This window comes from Epinephelus fuscoguttatus, linkage group LG12 (genome assembly GCF_011397635.1).
Source record: "Epinephelus fuscoguttatus linkage group LG12, E.fuscoguttatus.final_Chr_v1".
Taxonomy (NCBI): Eukaryota; Metazoa; Chordata; class Actinopteri; order Perciformes; family Serranidae; genus Epinephelus; species Epinephelus fuscoguttatus.
In genome coordinates, this window is record NC_064763.1 from 25,953,679 (window position 1) to 25,970,187 (window position 16,509).

The 16,509-nt window shown below is 39.2% G+C and overlaps 2 protein-coding genes across 2 annotated transcripts; both read right to left on the reverse strand.

The window, feature by feature from the left end:
- Positions 1-111: 111 nt before the first annotated feature.
- Positions 112-7,566, reverse strand: sms (spermine synthase). The gene is made up of 11 exons (XM_049593031.1): positions 7,397-7,566; positions 5,501-5,621; positions 4,340-4,427; positions 3,697-3,761; positions 3,426-3,601; positions 3,005-3,161; positions 2,762-2,849; positions 2,298-2,412; positions 2,113-2,192; positions 1,595-1,710; positions 112-1,298 (listed from the first exon to the last, which is right to left on the reverse strand). Exons 1-11 carry the CDS (start codon positions 7,440-7,442, stop codon positions 1,268-1,270), a joined length of 1,083 nt encoding a protein of 360 aa, XP_049448988.1. The 5' UTR covers positions 7,443-7,566; the 3' UTR covers positions 112-1,267.
- Positions 7,567-10,994: 3,428 nt separating this feature from the next.
- On the reverse strand, positions 10,995-16,509 carry LOC125898950 (uncharacterized). Its single transcript, XM_049593032.1, has 5 exons — positions 16,432-16,509; positions 15,313-15,571; positions 13,944-13,977; positions 13,045-13,219; positions 10,995-12,924 (listed from the first exon to the last, which is right to left on the reverse strand). The coding sequence occupies exons 1-5, from the start codon at positions 16,472-16,474 to the stop codon at positions 12,581-12,583; spliced, it is 855 nt and encodes a 284-aa protein (XP_049448989.1). The 5' UTR covers positions 16,475-16,509; the 3' UTR covers positions 10,995-12,580.

Here is a 16,509-nt window from a genome sequence, read left to right on the forward strand (position 1 = left end):
AGTGTACTAACACAACTGTGCAAACCTTTATCAATGGCTCATGCTGTATCTACACTTATTATTCATCAACACCATTTCTTTTGTAAAAACAAAAACAAACAAAAGTCAAGATATTTTCCCCCAAAAACATTTTTTATTGTAGAGTTCACAGAAAGTATCTCAAGTGGGACAGAACAGCATTTGGTGAAATTATAGAATAAATAAATGTAACTGAGTCCCACAGGGTTGATCACGTGTAAACGTGCTGTGTACTGTATATGCAAGCTACATTCACTGTCCTTTACATGCACCTAATACAGTCTTAAAAAACTTTAAATATATTGGAGAAACCAAAAGGTGCTAATAAAACATGACATAAAAACAGCACAAGCACAGAGGTGGCATTAAAGTGGTGGAATCGTTTCCCTTTTAAAACACATTTGGACTTAAAAACTTCAGTCTCACTGGGCATGATCACATTGCCTTGATACAACCTGAAAGAATCAATCACATTTGAAAGGCAGTAACAAATACAGAGCTTACAAGCAACTCAGTTCAGACGGGCTGACCCTACATCTTGGCCTATCACACGACAGGAGCTCATCACTCAAAAGTAAAGAACCTTAGAAAATCTAAGGAAAACAAGAGAACACACGCCTGTTGATGAAAAGATGAGTTACACCACATTATCAGTGTATCAAATCACTGTTTAAACAGCTAACGGTTCCTTCAGAGTACATGCAAATGGACATTACAAATCAAGTAACATGAACAAAATACAACTGATAAGTTGTAGTAAACAATGGTAGAACACAACTAAAACAGGAACAAAGAGAAGGAAGATTAGGGTCAAATGGGGTTAATGGAGCGGGGATAATAAAACCGCCATTGTACCCCTTCAGATGTGCTCAGACTGAATGTAAATTCAATTTTCATCTTGACTTATTCACAATAACTTCACTGTTGGGAGTGTTTTTGCAATCCATGCTTATTAACCAAAAACAGCCAATTGCTGAACAGATGTTAGCTGTTGTCAGTCAGCTGGAGCTCATTAACAATAGGTACAGACTGCAACCAGTGTGTAGAACTCCAATTATTTTTCTTCATTATATTTCTCCAGACCCTTTTTTTTTTTTTTGTTTTGAAGCCCAAATAATACATTTATCCAAACTTTGTATTGCCTCTAATGTTTGTCACGTTCAGTCTGAACAGACCTTTAAGGCTACAGCAGAAATGGGACGAGCATTCACATTCCAGCTGCTGGGGATTCAAGCAGACAGCATCTTCTTTACACCTTCCAGATGTTGTAGAAAACCCATCTGATTCAATAGAATTAAGGAAACGCAACAACATATGACAGCATGCAAAAATGTATTGTACTTCTGTCCATTATCTCTATCATTTATAATAACACTGTGCTGTCAGAGGATCAGACAGGACAGTTATACTTACCAAAACTACAAAAATTAGATCCAAATTGTAATAAAACAGTAAAATAATATATTTTTCTAAAAGTTGTTTTTGGATTTATGCACTCCAAAATAATAAATGGGATAAGAAATACCTATTTAAGCTACATAACACATCAAAGATCTTTGAACTGATGAAAGGATACTGCTCCAAGTAGGAGGGCACGCACACCACCTCTTTGGAGAACTTCACAGGACACGAGAGCTTCCTCAGCTGCTCCTCGTACAGACACAGAGCCTCTGTCATGTTCTCGGCGTTACCCTTGTAAATGGAAGCAGAAAAATAAATGTCATGAGACACACACTGTTGCCAATTTTTTTTTTTTCAACCATTACTGGGTTATAAGCAGAAGTGATGTGTTGCAATACTCAACCACAATATAGTGGAAAAAAAGTGATGCTGCCATTCTCTCCCTGACTGATATCCAACTGGTTTAATTGTACTAATGTTTTCTCCCTGCAATATTTCCTGGCCAGATATCCTGTTTTGACAGGCAACTCATCAAATTAAGGAAGCACGTTCCTCTGAAAGTGCAGTTTTATAGGGGGTTTAAAGTTAAGTCTCACATGCAAACATTTTCAGTGAACGTAAGAGCTGACTGGGGCATCTCTGGTATATCAGCAGTTTGCACTAAACACTCGCCAGTTACTACACGCAACTCACCTGTGTAAGATATTTCCCCGAGGGATGCAGGACTTTCATCGACAGATCCAAGATGAGACGCAGGAACTCCCATGTTGAATCTACGACAGGCAGTTGGATAGGTTCAGACACAAGCATTGCACTTATATAACACCACAGAGAATAAGTAAACAAAAATATACAATATTTTAAAAGAAATACTGTACCTTCTTCTGGCTCTGTGGAAATTGGGATTGCAGTCAGGTCATTGATTACGTAATCAAATGTCTTTCCGTCTGAGACATACTTCTTCAGCACAGGGACACAGTCCTCAACTAGAACCTGTAATGCAGGAGACAAAAAAATCCACTCAGTTTAGACTGAAGTTTCTTTTGTTTGGGGAATTTGCTTATACATAACAGGACGCACATGCATGTGTGACACAGTACAGAGTTGTACCAACAGGCTAAGACATGCTGCAAGGCACCGCAAGCTACTAAACATGGCTGTAAACAATGCTGGATTTAAAATACTGTTTTGTAAAATGTTTTATGTTGACGTAAATGCACTCAATATGTTTGTTAGACCCTGTTTGTTTACAGAAAAACCCCACAGGGTTGATAACCGCCTGTGTGATACCGGTTATTTACTGAACCTACAATGAACATATGAATATTCATTCAGCACTCACTTGGTAACAGTCTCCCTTCAGGTTGTCGAGGACATGGCCGCAAGTTTTCCTCATGTGCTTTTTGCACGCGTCTATCACCTTCTGGTCAATGTGCACACGCCGTTAAGGAAACATCATTCAGGTGCTGATGTGCAACTATACGTATTAATAAAATGTTGTGAGAAAAAACTACATTGCCTTATTGGGAAAAAAAAAACAAAGTCACAATACAGAAATAAAAGTTCAGCAGAACATGTAAAGGATATATCCAACATGGTGATCATCTTTGGCTTTTGTTTGACCATCTCAGACAGGATGCCTCCGTCGCCTCCTCCCAAAATCAGCACCTCTTTTCCAGCAAAATTCTCTCTTCCGCTGCCCATGATGGCTTTGGTGTAGGCCAAATCACTCTCTGCCAGGTCTGCAAGGTACAGTAATCATTTAGACACTAAAATACTTGATCAGTTATAATAAATGACACAAACTAACAAGTTGAATTTAGTACATTATATTTTAAAGTGGATTAGGAACCAGTGCTGCCTGCCCTGTTATCTGATGATACTCAGTTTTATGACGTTTCAGTGACTGGGGAGTACTAAATTACAATCAACATTATGTATATAAATACAAAATATGAGTAACTGTATGCTGTTATGTAAAATATGTTGTTGTTGTATATACTTACTTAAGTCATCGTCCAGTATTAGGACATTTCCATACTGGTTTGAGTGCAAAATCTTAATGTTTTGGTATGGAGAATCTTCTTCGTACACCATCTGGTCCATGTCGTACTCAACCAGTCTGCCATCAGTCGTGGGCCAGTATCTGTCAACCTCTGCTCCTCGTAGGAGGGCTGGAAGCCTGGGGATGAATGGTTACCGACACAATTAATCAACATGCAAGATGGAAAAATCGCCTTTCCATAACATCAAAGCAATGAATCTCCAGAAACTTACCTCTTAATCCTTGTAATATTGTCTTTTAGGGTTTCCTTTAGCTTTGTTTCCAGTGCATTTAAAAGCTGTGGAAAAACAAACAGAGTCAGAAACATCATAAAAGCTTAACTGCACAACAGTTTTGGTGACCTAGAGGGATACTCTCCTGTGCTACATGGGCGGCACACTAACAGCAAAACACATAAGCAGTAAACAAGGCAGCAGCCAAATCCTTTCACTGTGCTCTTGCGTGCATCTACTGGTGCTCCAGAGCAATTAGGGGCATGGTTTGGTATTTCTAGAGATCTACCAAATGTGCCGCCTGTGTGAAAGTGCATGTTTTGGCCCAAGGCAAGTGAAAAACATGTGCCGGCAACACTGGTCCTCATCTTATGTGTCTGTCACATATCCAAAGCTATTTAACTTCTTACTTTTATCATGTCCTTGAAATATTTTTGGCACAGATTTTTACGTCTCCTGGATAAACAGCACAAGGCGGTTTACAGTGCAGTGAATTTAATGAGTGCTATAAGAAGTTCATCCCGGGACAAGCCTTAATGATACCAACATCATGTGACATGCTGCATACTAGTGGGAGTTTCTGTGTGTTACAGCTTTCAGGTACAGGATAAAGTATTGTGTTTTTGTCTTTTAAATCACCTACATTGTCTACTTGTGCAATGTTGTCCTCTTCATAACACTGCAGATCAACAGTGACCAACCCACGGGAGTGCACACGCAGAACAGCAAGCCTGGAAATGAAGTGGTAAGGATTAAAACAGAGCTCTGAAAGCCATAAAGTATGTTGAACATTTTATTTTACTAAATTGATGCTCCACCCCACATCTGTTTTTCCACAAACCCACACCCTGCTGCTTCGATTAGTGGCTGTAAATGTTTTCCTGTTTTGCAAAGAATTTTGAATGATGACAAGTTCTCACAGTGTAAAGCATCGCTATTTGTTCATTCAGCTTTTGGGAAGACACTGAGCTTTCAGACGGACCACATACTGCAAGAATTGGTGTGATAAGTTTCTGTGGAAGTCAGATATTTTTTTCCATTGTGAAAACTTGTCACCACAAGAATCCATGGAATCCAGAGCTGACTCGCATTCCTGTTTTTCGTGACAGTTACACTACTATGGGATATCGATGACAGACTTTCGGGTGAGTGCTTTCAACTAAATTTGGTCACATATTCTCTTTGTACTGCTTTACATCTGGAGGCATATTCACAAAACATCCTGAGGCTGAAAGCAGCTCCTAAGTGGCAGAAATAGCAGAAACGATGTCTGTCCTGTGTCTAAATTTTATCCTCACACTCGTGTGTATTGATCAATCCCACATGGGAAAATGATGTCACAACAAGCAGGTCAATAACCACCTACTCTCATCTGAACTTTCACAGCTCTGACTGCGAAATCTCACTCTTTCCGACACATCACAAACTACAAAGCGAAGGGAAACACTGCAGGGTTCTGTCTACAAAAAAAAAAAAAAGACACTGTCTCTATTTAGTCTCTCTTAACATATTCCCATGGAAACAAACAAACCCTAATTATTTAAATAGCTAACTTATTCATTTCCAGATGGATAAGCCAACTAAAAGCCCCTCTGTTCTCAGATATTTTCAATAAAAGTCCCAGTCCCATGTGCGACCATAAAAATCTGATGAGCATGTTTACGCCAAATGTGAACCCAATGTTATGTAATGAACTACCCAACTCTGAGAAGTGTCTGAAAACTTCCTGAATCTGTACCACAGACCAAAGGAAACACAAAGCTTTTGTTGGTAAAAAAAAATAAAATAAAGTGGTCTGTCTTACCGGCCATTCTTGCCTACAAAAGTACCAAGGTATCCATGCCCATTTGTTTCATGGACAGTCTCTGTCATTTCCTGCTCATGAAATATGGACAGTAGACCAGGAACTGTCGATGCAGAGTCAACTGGGGAAAGAAAGAGAGCGGAACAATGAAAAACTGGAATTATTTTCACTCTTGATACATCACTGGCATCACTCATGAAAGAACAGCTTTTGCATTTGAGTAAATGTACTCCTCATGCAGGCTGAACAGCCCCTGACACTATTAGGGTTATTATTGATTAAGTAACATGTAAGCAGCATTTTAGTGTTGCAGCTGGTTACGGCTGAGCTAATTCTAAGTCATGTATTGTTGTGTAAAAATGAACAAAAGCAATGCATATTACATAACCATACTATTTTTAAATCGTCATCTGCAATGAAACAACTTATTTTAGCTGTCAAATAAATATCTTTGAGTAAAAAGGGCAACACAGTGGAGTACAAGTAACAAAAAGCACCACTACTCTCCATAAAAAAAAAAAACTACTTGTACATATATTTGTAGGATTTCAAAGCTCCTCTGGGAGTTGTAGTCAGGATCCGAAAACAGCACAGTATGTCTATCTTTTGTGGTTTTATACTTCTACTCCACTTGAGAAGAAAACTGTTATATACTTTTTACTCCACTACATTTATGTAATGGCTCTGGTTAGGACTTACTTTTCAGATTAAGATTTAACATGCATACAACACATTAGTTTATATGATGCACTGTGTTTAAAGCAGTTAAAATTAGCCTTTACTTTTTTGAGTACCTGGCTTTTACTTAATAAGCAGACATAAAGTGTGATACTGAATACGTCCATCATGTAATTTAAAATCTCTGTGTTAGGACTGATTTTAAACACATAGTGATCACTGTTAATCTTCATGGCCTGTCTCCAGATTACATTTCAGACCTTTTAATCCCTTATGAACCTTTGCGTAGATTGACATCCTCAGGTATAGGTCTTTCACTTGTTCCAGAGTCCGAGGATATAAGGCTGTCTGAGTCATTTTCTCCATTTAAGTCTCCTGAAAAAAGTCCTATCGAAAAGCATATCCTGATTTTATCTGAGCTGGCTTTCTATTTTATTGATATGATATTGATTTAAATTATCATTTATTATCTTAATTTTAGTTTTGGTCTTTTATTTTTACCTTTTACTTTTGTGAGACTTTGATATTTTAGTTTGTTTCATTCTCCAATGTTTTGTTTTATGTAAAGCACTTTGTAACTGTGTTTTGAAAGGTACCATGTAAATTACGTTTTATTATTTTTAGATTTTTTAAATATCAAAGAGACACATACTTCCTGTAAGTGCTATTTTAAGACAAGTAGGATAATGCTAGTCTAAATGCGGTTTAAGAGCTCGACGGTGACATCTGAAGCAGTCCCAGCATCATCCCACTCCTCGCCTTTGCCGGCTTGTTAGCGTCTTAACACAAAAACTACAAAAATGGCTGAAAACACGTCACTTCCTGTGCGACAGCGCTTGTTAGACCATACTTAATTTTCTATTAGCCGGAGGTGCTTTGAGCCGCTGTCCTGAGCAACGAGACTGCATAGACGTCAACTTAAAAAAAAATGTAACGTCTAACGCACGAGCATGCAAATGACATTAAGATTAAATTTTTCCCCATACAACAACTTTTAACTTTAAATTCTAGCATGTCAAAATATATTTGTTTATGTAATTATCAGCCATGTTTAACCAAAATCAATATAGCGTCAACTGTTTTGAAGGGCAGTGACAGACTAGCAGGTATTAGCAAGCTAGCCTGGTAGCTAGCATGCAGCTTTGGTGCAGTGGCTGTAACCTGAATGAACTGGCTGTGTTCCCCCCGTGATCCCGCCGCGCATCGCGCCCCTCTTACCTGCAGTAGAGAGCTTGAAGTCGAGGGTGTAGTGTCGCAGAGCCATGTTTGAGAGCAACCGTCTTCCATGCCTGGGAATGGAGAGGCTGCGAGTATTTATCTGCAGAGACAGAGGGAGGGCCCTGCTACCACTGCTGCTACCACTGCCCACTACACCAAACCAGGCGTGGCTATGGGGGCTCGTGCGCTGCGGTGACAGAGCAGAGAGTAAACAATGAGACAAGAGAGATATCGCCCCCCCCTGCTGTGTTTGCATTGGCGCGCGACGCATAATGGTAACAGTAGAGTCCAGCTCAAACACAAGTAGATACATATCTTTAAGCCAACATTTAAATTCAGGAATTTACAGCCACTTATTTGATAGAATTTTAATAGTTAAAGCACAAGATCCACTCATGGTTCGTTTTTCTTCAGTATATGTTTATTTATTTATCTTAAATGCCCATCTGCTTCGTTTTTTCAAGGTTCATCTTGATCTAGGAAGTTGCATCCAAAACCAGAGGAAATGTACAATAACAAGTCCCGAGCCTAAAGTGTTGGAAATATTTTTATTTCTTTTTCACACATGTTAAATATTTTTTTGCATTTTGTTCCAACAAGATAATTAACTTGTGCACACAAGATAAAAACAATATATACATCACGTTTTGGCACTTCCATGCATGTCTACGTGCAAGCTTGTAAGGATTTCATTGTATGACATTCTGAAGTGAAAATAATATTTAAAGAGGAACAGCACCTTAATTAAGAATTCATTTATCTTATATCTATGGCCTTGGAAAATTCAATACATATTTGTGAGCATGAGCAACTCTCTTAAAGCCAGAAACCAGAGAATAAGTCTCAAACTTCTGACGTCATAGGGTATAAAAGCTGGAGCTTCTTGTAGGCAATTAATAAGAGACTGATTTTATGGACCCGCAGAATGTTTTTCTTTTTTTCTTTTTTCTTTTTTTTTTTTTTTTACCTAAATGAGCTTTATTTAATCGTAGTGTTCTCAATTCTGAAACAGAAAATGTACCCATGTATTCAGAACAGTCCCCTGTGTGCTCTCAGTGTCATCTATAACATCTTTCCCAATTCATTGTCTATGGAACAGCTCCACACTTTATAATTATAGTAAAGTTGAGTTTTGGCACTCTTGAGAGTTCTTAATTTTAAATGCTATTTTTGAACTGAGTGAAACCATAAGTATAATGTATGAATTTTAAAAATAGGATAGGCATAGTTCATCTTTAATTAGCAAAGTTCTTCTCATAACATGGTGGCTGTGTGCATATGAAGTCCTTAGCGATGCATATGAATTTATAGTAGGCTTTTTATTTTGTGTGACACATGACTGAATAATTTGAATTTTTGTCTCTGTTTTATAAAGATGCAGGAGAAACACTTTGATTTAAAATCACTAGCAGCCTTCTTGTTTATTGTCTCAGAATATAAAATACAGCCAGGGTATAATGACAATCAGACTTCTCATGAGGACACCTCAGCTCCCACACAGAAGTCTCACAATACATTTACACCAAATTATTTCAGTCAAACAGCTCCTGCTGCTTAATCACAACTGATTCTGGGTCTGTCATGATAAGCTGTTTGGCCTTACATTTCACCAAACTGCCCTACGACACACCCTGCTACTCAAATGCAAAAAGCGGGGGATGGTAGCCTAAAACTCACTGAAGGTGCACATCAAGCACTGTATACTGTGCAGTATAATGTAATGTAGTAGCATATGTTTGCTCCATTTTGATAAAGTCCACACTATATTCATAATGACAGTTGAGGGGCTGCTGCAGCTGGTTTACTCTCTCACTGACTAGACTTGTTTCTGGCATGGAAAAGATGTGAACACACCTTAGCCTCGAGGGACAGAGAGGAGTTACGGCTTCAGGTAGTGTTCAAGAGTAAAGCTGAGCATGCTGTATGGGACATTCCCGCTATGCAGCAACAGTTAGGCCACAGAACATTTGAAATAAAGAAGATGGATTGTTAATGAGTTTTGTGTTGCATTGTCAAAGCAAAGTGACATGTTTAACTGTCAGGTAAACACACTGGCCAATCTCAGGCACTCAGATAATACAGGTGGAGTGGTTACAGGGAGGTACATTTTGAGGTAAATTAGCCATTAAGCTCTGCGAATTATTCGGATTTAGGTAGCTACACATAACTTTTACAACTAAATCACAATTTGGCACCCAACTCTTCATAATGTAGCCTAACAGGGTGCAGCCTTAAGGGTGTGACAAACATATTAACATCATTAAACATGGAGGAAAAAAATGATGAGTGGAAACTTTTGCTTGCCCTTCTTTAATCATTAGAGTTCCCTTTTTGAAAGGCAGGAAACTAAAAGGCAAGGCAGCTTTATTTGTATATCACATTTCATACACAAGGGTAATTTATAGAGCAATACAAGGATACAAGGACTACAAGGATACAGGTTGGAAAATTACTTCAGGGTCACACAGTGCACAAAGAAGCTGTTGTTGTGTCTATGTGCCCCAGGAATTAGTCATAAAACCTAGAAATGAGTTAGCATATATGCACACCTCTTTCCCTCGTCTTGAAGTCAATGTGTTTTTTGAATTGATAATGGTTAGATGCCTAAAATAAGGTCTGAGGTTAACACAGCCTTTGGAGACTTTCATATTTTGTTTTACGACATAAAATAGGTCAAATATCCCACCTGTGAACTTTGAAGTTTGTATGTGTCTTAAAAAAGGCAGTTGCTAACAAGTGGCAATGTGGCATTGTACAGTGCAGCGCCAAACACGGCTTTCCAGTCTTGTTATGGGGTGAGGTTAGGTCACTCGACCTTACTGTAGTTTGTTTATAGCCTATCGTTAGCTTTTTACCTCTGGAGATTGCATTTAGGCTTCAATAATCATGAAAGTGGAGTTCAATTCTGAAGATTATATTGCTGAACAAATCATGTCAGCATCATAAACGTTTGCCATTGAGCTTATTTTCTGCAATAATCCAACATCCCATCGAAAAAGCCCATTGGCTTTTTGACAAGGAAAACAGTGTAACGCTAACTTCTGCATCAGCCTACAGAAAAGATTCATCCCTACAGTACTCTATACATATGCTAATGTTCTTTCTGTCTACAGTATATATGTATAAATTGAGTATTTTATAATTTTGTGGCTTGTAGTTCTTGTTACAGGAATGACTCGTACACTAATTGTGTTGCAATATGACTCATTTTCCATTGCATTTGGGGAAAAACCGTTAAATGAAATGAAATGAGTGCAGTCTACATCAGCTGGACTTTGTAGAATTGAGCATATAAACAGCACAGTATTCTTCCGGTTCTCTGATCAGTCGTGCAGCTCAACAACTTATGTTGCAGCTGTTTCCGTCTGCAGATGACTCAGTGGCTGTGTGGTACACCACAGATTCAGCAAGATATCATGATGGCATTCACTGCCATATCTCACTAAAGTCACTGCAGTCATTGGTAACTGATTTCTGTGTTCATAAAACATACAAAAACTACAAAAAACATCAAAAAAAAATATGAAGACAAGCAGGCAAATTTGAATTAATTTCCATTTCTCAGTTTTATTCATATAAAGTAACTCAAATGGGCTCCAATAAACATAACATTAATCTGCTTTTAACCTAACAAAGATATAAAACACTGTAACAACTGGACATTAGAAAGAAACACAGTACATGCACAAAGGTGGATGATGCTGAGATTCAGAAGAGCCTTAGTAGGCAACGTTAGCTTGTCCACAATCAGAGTTTAACTGTAGCGAAAAAAAAAATCTGATGCAAAGCCATCAAAGGTTTTAAAATAAGAGAATACTCCTACAACATTATGCAGCAACAGTTCACAATGTGTCATGTTGCAAATCTGCCATTAGTATCCAGAGCATAGTAACACGTGGTTCATTTGTGACAAACACATACAGAGCATATTTGCATTCTCACAAATTATCATCACAATCACAGATATTGTTGATTATGTAATTATCGCACCAAATAGTGCACATAAGGGGAGGGCAATATGAACAAAACTATTTTTGCAATAATTATCAAAGTGTCAATATCACAACACAGGTTCTCTACTTTGTCTCACTTATGTTTTTACAAGTTATACTTTTGGTCACAAATAAATGTAAATTAAATGTTACAAAATATTCCTGGAATTTAAAAAAAAAAATCTCAAGTGTTGAATATAATATAATAATTTGATATAATATAACCCTCATCAGAGTTAGTTACCAATGAGACAAAGATAAAATACACTCCAGGAAGTACAGATAGAGTAACAGATTAATGCAAAGGCCTATTACACATTAAAACACTGCACAACGGGCTGTGATACTCTGGGTTTTACAACTCTGAAACGTCATCAAGGTAGCGACTATTTTATCTTTCGTCAGGATCACAAGTACAAATACTGTGTTGATGTCACAAAGTAATATACCAGAAATGTGTGTTGAAGCAAAAAAAAAAGCTCTAAAAACCAACTGTACACTTACTGCTCAGCACCAAACAGCAGACAGACGCAGTTAGCAATAAGCTGGTGAACTTTGTGGAGCATTTTAGCAACTAAAGAGACAGACAGAGACCAAAAACAGGGCTGAAAGAAAGTGAATATTGGACTTATAATTGCCAAGTGGAAAAGCAAGGACATAATCACAATCAGTTTACAATGATAACAGTTAATCATGATTCCTTATGGCCACCTTGTAGCTGTGTAGCTAATGCTAACCATTGTTGTAGTAGCAGCTCGAAGCAATACGTTTAACATGTTGTCCAACATTTGTGTTTCAAAATACTTTAAAATGGTCAGTTTAACTTTCTAGAAATTCCCTCCTGGCCCAACAGAAGGCGTACATTGAAAATATTTCCTTCCCCAATGGTAAATTGGTGATCACAGCCTCTGCCTGGAGACAGAGACACGCCTCCAAATGAATGCAAATGTTGCTCTGTAACTGCTGACTCTAAGATAAACCTAACTGATTTCACAGTGTAAATAAGCAACTGTTTGCTAACAAGTTTGCTCTATCAACAAGGTGTGATCAATGTTGTGCTCACACTTGTTTCACTGGGTCAATACACAAAAAAAAATCAGTTACTGGTTATCAGTTGAAGTACTGACTGAATTTCAAAGCAACTTGGTAAGTTTTTAGCATCATGTATCCATAGCCTCCGTGCAGCACATCATTAGAAAGTAAATCCACCACAATCAAAAGCATCAAAATCAGAATCTGCCACTTCAAAGTCAAAGCTGTTAAAATGAGGGGAGTCGAGTGCAGGGCTGCCGGTGTGGTACGCTCCTGCTGGTCCCATGCCAGAGAAATCCGTGTTGATTGGCAGGTCAGGAGCTTTGGCTTCCAGATTAGGGAGCGAGCATGCGCCTAGGTAACCCATGGCAGAGGAAGCAGCAGCCCCTCCCATCAGCAGATAAACCGCCCTCACTGCTTGGGCATTACTGATAGTGCCGTGGCGCAGACACCCTGGTGAATGTACGCCTCCTTTGTAATACTTTGTGCGAGGAGAACTCCTGCCTGTTGGGATTGAGTGGTTTAAAAAACAAACAAACAAACACGGTCACTTGTTTGACTAGATTCTTTACTCTCGCTTTGCATGAAAAACTGTTACAGACAAACAACACGCCCTACACTCACCTTTCTCCCGCGGGGAAGCACAAGTCATAGGCCCCGGGGAAGGTGCCTCTGTGTCGCTGACAGGTGGAGTTGGTGGATCTTTGTCGAGGATTTGCTCAGGCACCAGATCTCGGAGAGTAATTCGTGGTGGTGGCACCTGGTGTCGCTTACAAGGACTGAGAGGTGATGAGAGACTCTGTAGGGGGTAAAATAAGAATCCAGAAAACATATTTTGCATTATAAAAGTGATGCTTATATTAAAACATTACAAACATTTCTATCTACAGTTTTAGCCATGCTAGCAGCCCAGCTTTGGGAAAGGCAGTCAGTCTAAATGTCCGCTGCTGTGACACAGACCAAAATATCTCAACAGTTATGGGATGGATTGGCATGAAAGTTGGTACAGGCATTCATGTCCCCCTCACGATGATCCTTTAATGAGCATCATCATCAGGTCGAATTTCAATTTAACCAATGCTGTAGTTTATGACCAAATACCTGCAAAACATCAATCAGTATCTGCATTATGCAGCTTTTGCTTTGATTGTATGTGAAACTGCTGTCATGAAAACACAAGCTGGGGCATGGCCTCAGTGAGTAACAGACCTGTTTCTGTATTGTGCATGCCCAGTTGTGCTTAACAGCCTGTTAAACTTCCGTCTCAGAGAGTCTCTGAGTCAAATCTTTCATGAGCACACACCCACTGAGGCAAAAGAGTCGTTCATGAATCGGTTAGCTAATGGCGGGTGAACGACATGAACCAGGGTACTTCACATCAGCATGGCAGCAGTGTCGCTGTAAGCATTACTGTAATGCTGATGTTAGCATTGTGCAGCTTTACAGAGCTGCTAGCTCGGCTGTAGACTTGGTAAGGTTTACACATTTTCCAACGCAAATACCTTATTAAATCATTAACTCACCTGTTTAACTTTTTTCAGCACATTCAGCCATTGACTAAAAAGGGACAAACACATTTGTTATTACCTACTGTAATCATCCTAACATCAATTCATCAGTTCAAGTGCATTCCAGTGAAACAACCAGGTATGTAGCAGGAGTGGAATGTGCAGTATGGTGCCTGCCTGTCACTCTTGCACACTTCCTGCTGTACTGGGTGTAAGCTGAGATGTCCTATTTGAGATGAAAGGTATGCAGGAGAGGAAAATACGGTAAATGAGAATCTGGAGTGGCACTGGCCTTTTGTTCTTGACAAACATGCATAAAGACTAGAAACAGGGGGGACAGCTAACCTGGGTCGTCTGTCCAAAGCTTAAAAAAAATCCACCCACCAGCACCTCTCCAGCTCACTAATCAGGCTATCGTATTATACCTCTCTTTTATTCCCTACAGGAGGAGGAGGAGGGTGAAAATGACAAGTTGTGGTTTTAGGAGGGTTATGTGCCAGACTAATTTTTGGATGACTTCCTGGACTGTTTCTATACTTCTGTGTAGCCTGGCTTTATGCTAAGCTAAGCTAAGCTAAGATAAGCTAACTGGCTGCAGGCTGTTGCATCATATAGTGCTCCAGGGATGATGTTTTTCAAAAAGCCTATGGGATTTCTCCATTGGATTTTGGATTATTGCAGAAAATAAGCTCTGAGGTGAACAAACTATTATAATACTTAGATGTTTTGTTCAGTAAGATACAAATAAACACCACTTTTATGATTACTGAAGCCTAAATGCAATTGACAGACGTAAAAAGATAACGTTAGGCTATAAACAAACCACGCAACGGTTGAATGACCTACCATCACCACCATAAAAAGACTGTAAAATTGTGTTCGGTGCGGCTCGGTGTGATGACGTTCTGTAGTCTCATTTAGCCACTTGTTATCAACCGCCTTTTTAAAGCCACACCTAAGCTTTGAAGTTCACAATTGGGGTGTTTGCTGATGTGTTTTATGTCGTAGAACAAAACATGTACGTTTCTTCAGCTTGTGTTAATCACAGACCTCATCTCAGGTGTCTAATCAAACACCCATTCAAAAAGACCAATTGCCTTTGAGACAAGGGAATCATTTGTGGTACAATGCTAACTCATTTGTGGGTTTTAGGGCTAATTTCTGGGGCATAAGTTCAAAGATCAAACATGTATTTGCGAGTGAGTGTTATTTTCTCATCGAACTCATTGCAAAAATGTAAAAAATCTTATTTCCCCAAATACTGGAACTATTCAGCTGAGTAACTGGTGGCACATTTGTGAAATTGCACCACAAAACTTTAGCTGGTTTTAACATGTGTCCATCATTTCACAGGCAAAGTCATTATACACGGTGAGCACCAGACCTGCAGTCTGCAGGGGTCTCAGTCATCAGCAGCAGGTACTTGCTCTGGGGGAGGATCAGGGCAAAGCAGCAATCCCTACTTCCACCGGAGGGCAACTTAGGCAGGTCTAGGATCTCTTTGCCTTCCACGATTGCCTCACAGCTGCTCTGCAACAGCACCAGCTGGTCGGGGGGAGATGAGGCATCGTGGCACACAAGGAGACTGCCCTCAGCTGTCAGGAGCAGAAATCTCTTCTTCCACTGTTTGAAAATAAATCCACCTGGATAAGAGAAGCAGGTTATTCTGTGATAAACATTTCCAATCATAAGCACGAAACACCTAAAGCTTATTGACAGTATTAAGTGTGGTCACAGTGATCATGATAGCAGTGGGAGCAGGGTACAGCTGGATTAAACACTCAGTCATTCTATCATCTCCGCAGATTAGAGGCAGTCAGGTGGTTGGAGGATCAAGGGGCTGCGGATGTGGCGCTCAACCAATCGGGGAATGTTGACTGTGATTTAGCATCATCACACGCACACATCTGGATCTACTCATTCTGTGTGCATACAGTGAAAAAACACATGGACACACTAAACAGAAATACAATCCCAAAATCTAGTGAAATAAGTCTGAAAAGGAGCAAGTGAGATTTAACCTGGTCTATGAATCTTTTTTTGTGTATTTTCAGACACATTTTCAGATTCTTGTTATCAGGGTACGTATTATATATTTTTGAAATAATCTATCCATCCAATACCCTTAGAGGAGAAAATCATTATGATTCTCCTCTCAAAATCCTGCTTGGTCTCGGAAGCATTGCTAACTCTAACACTCTTAATATCACAAAATGGTATGGGTCCTTTTGGCAAAATGTTCTAAAGAATTTGGGGAAACACTAGGATGCAAAATGCATTAATCATCCTACCTATCAATTATTCAGCATCGTCATACCTAAATGCAGAATCCAATTCCAAATCCTGCTATGCTCTTATTCTAACAGGACAAAATATAAACAAGAACATTTGTAAATCACCATAAAATCTACTGTGAACTGCAAAACTATCCTGTAGGAGGTTATAAGAGAGGCAGTCATTTTAGCTTACAAAATATAACCACAGCTGTGGAGGATAAACTCACCATACATCCTTAGCACGCCATGGTGGATCCCCGAGACGCTCATGTTGACAGCCGACGTATCCCGGGCTCAGAGAGAAA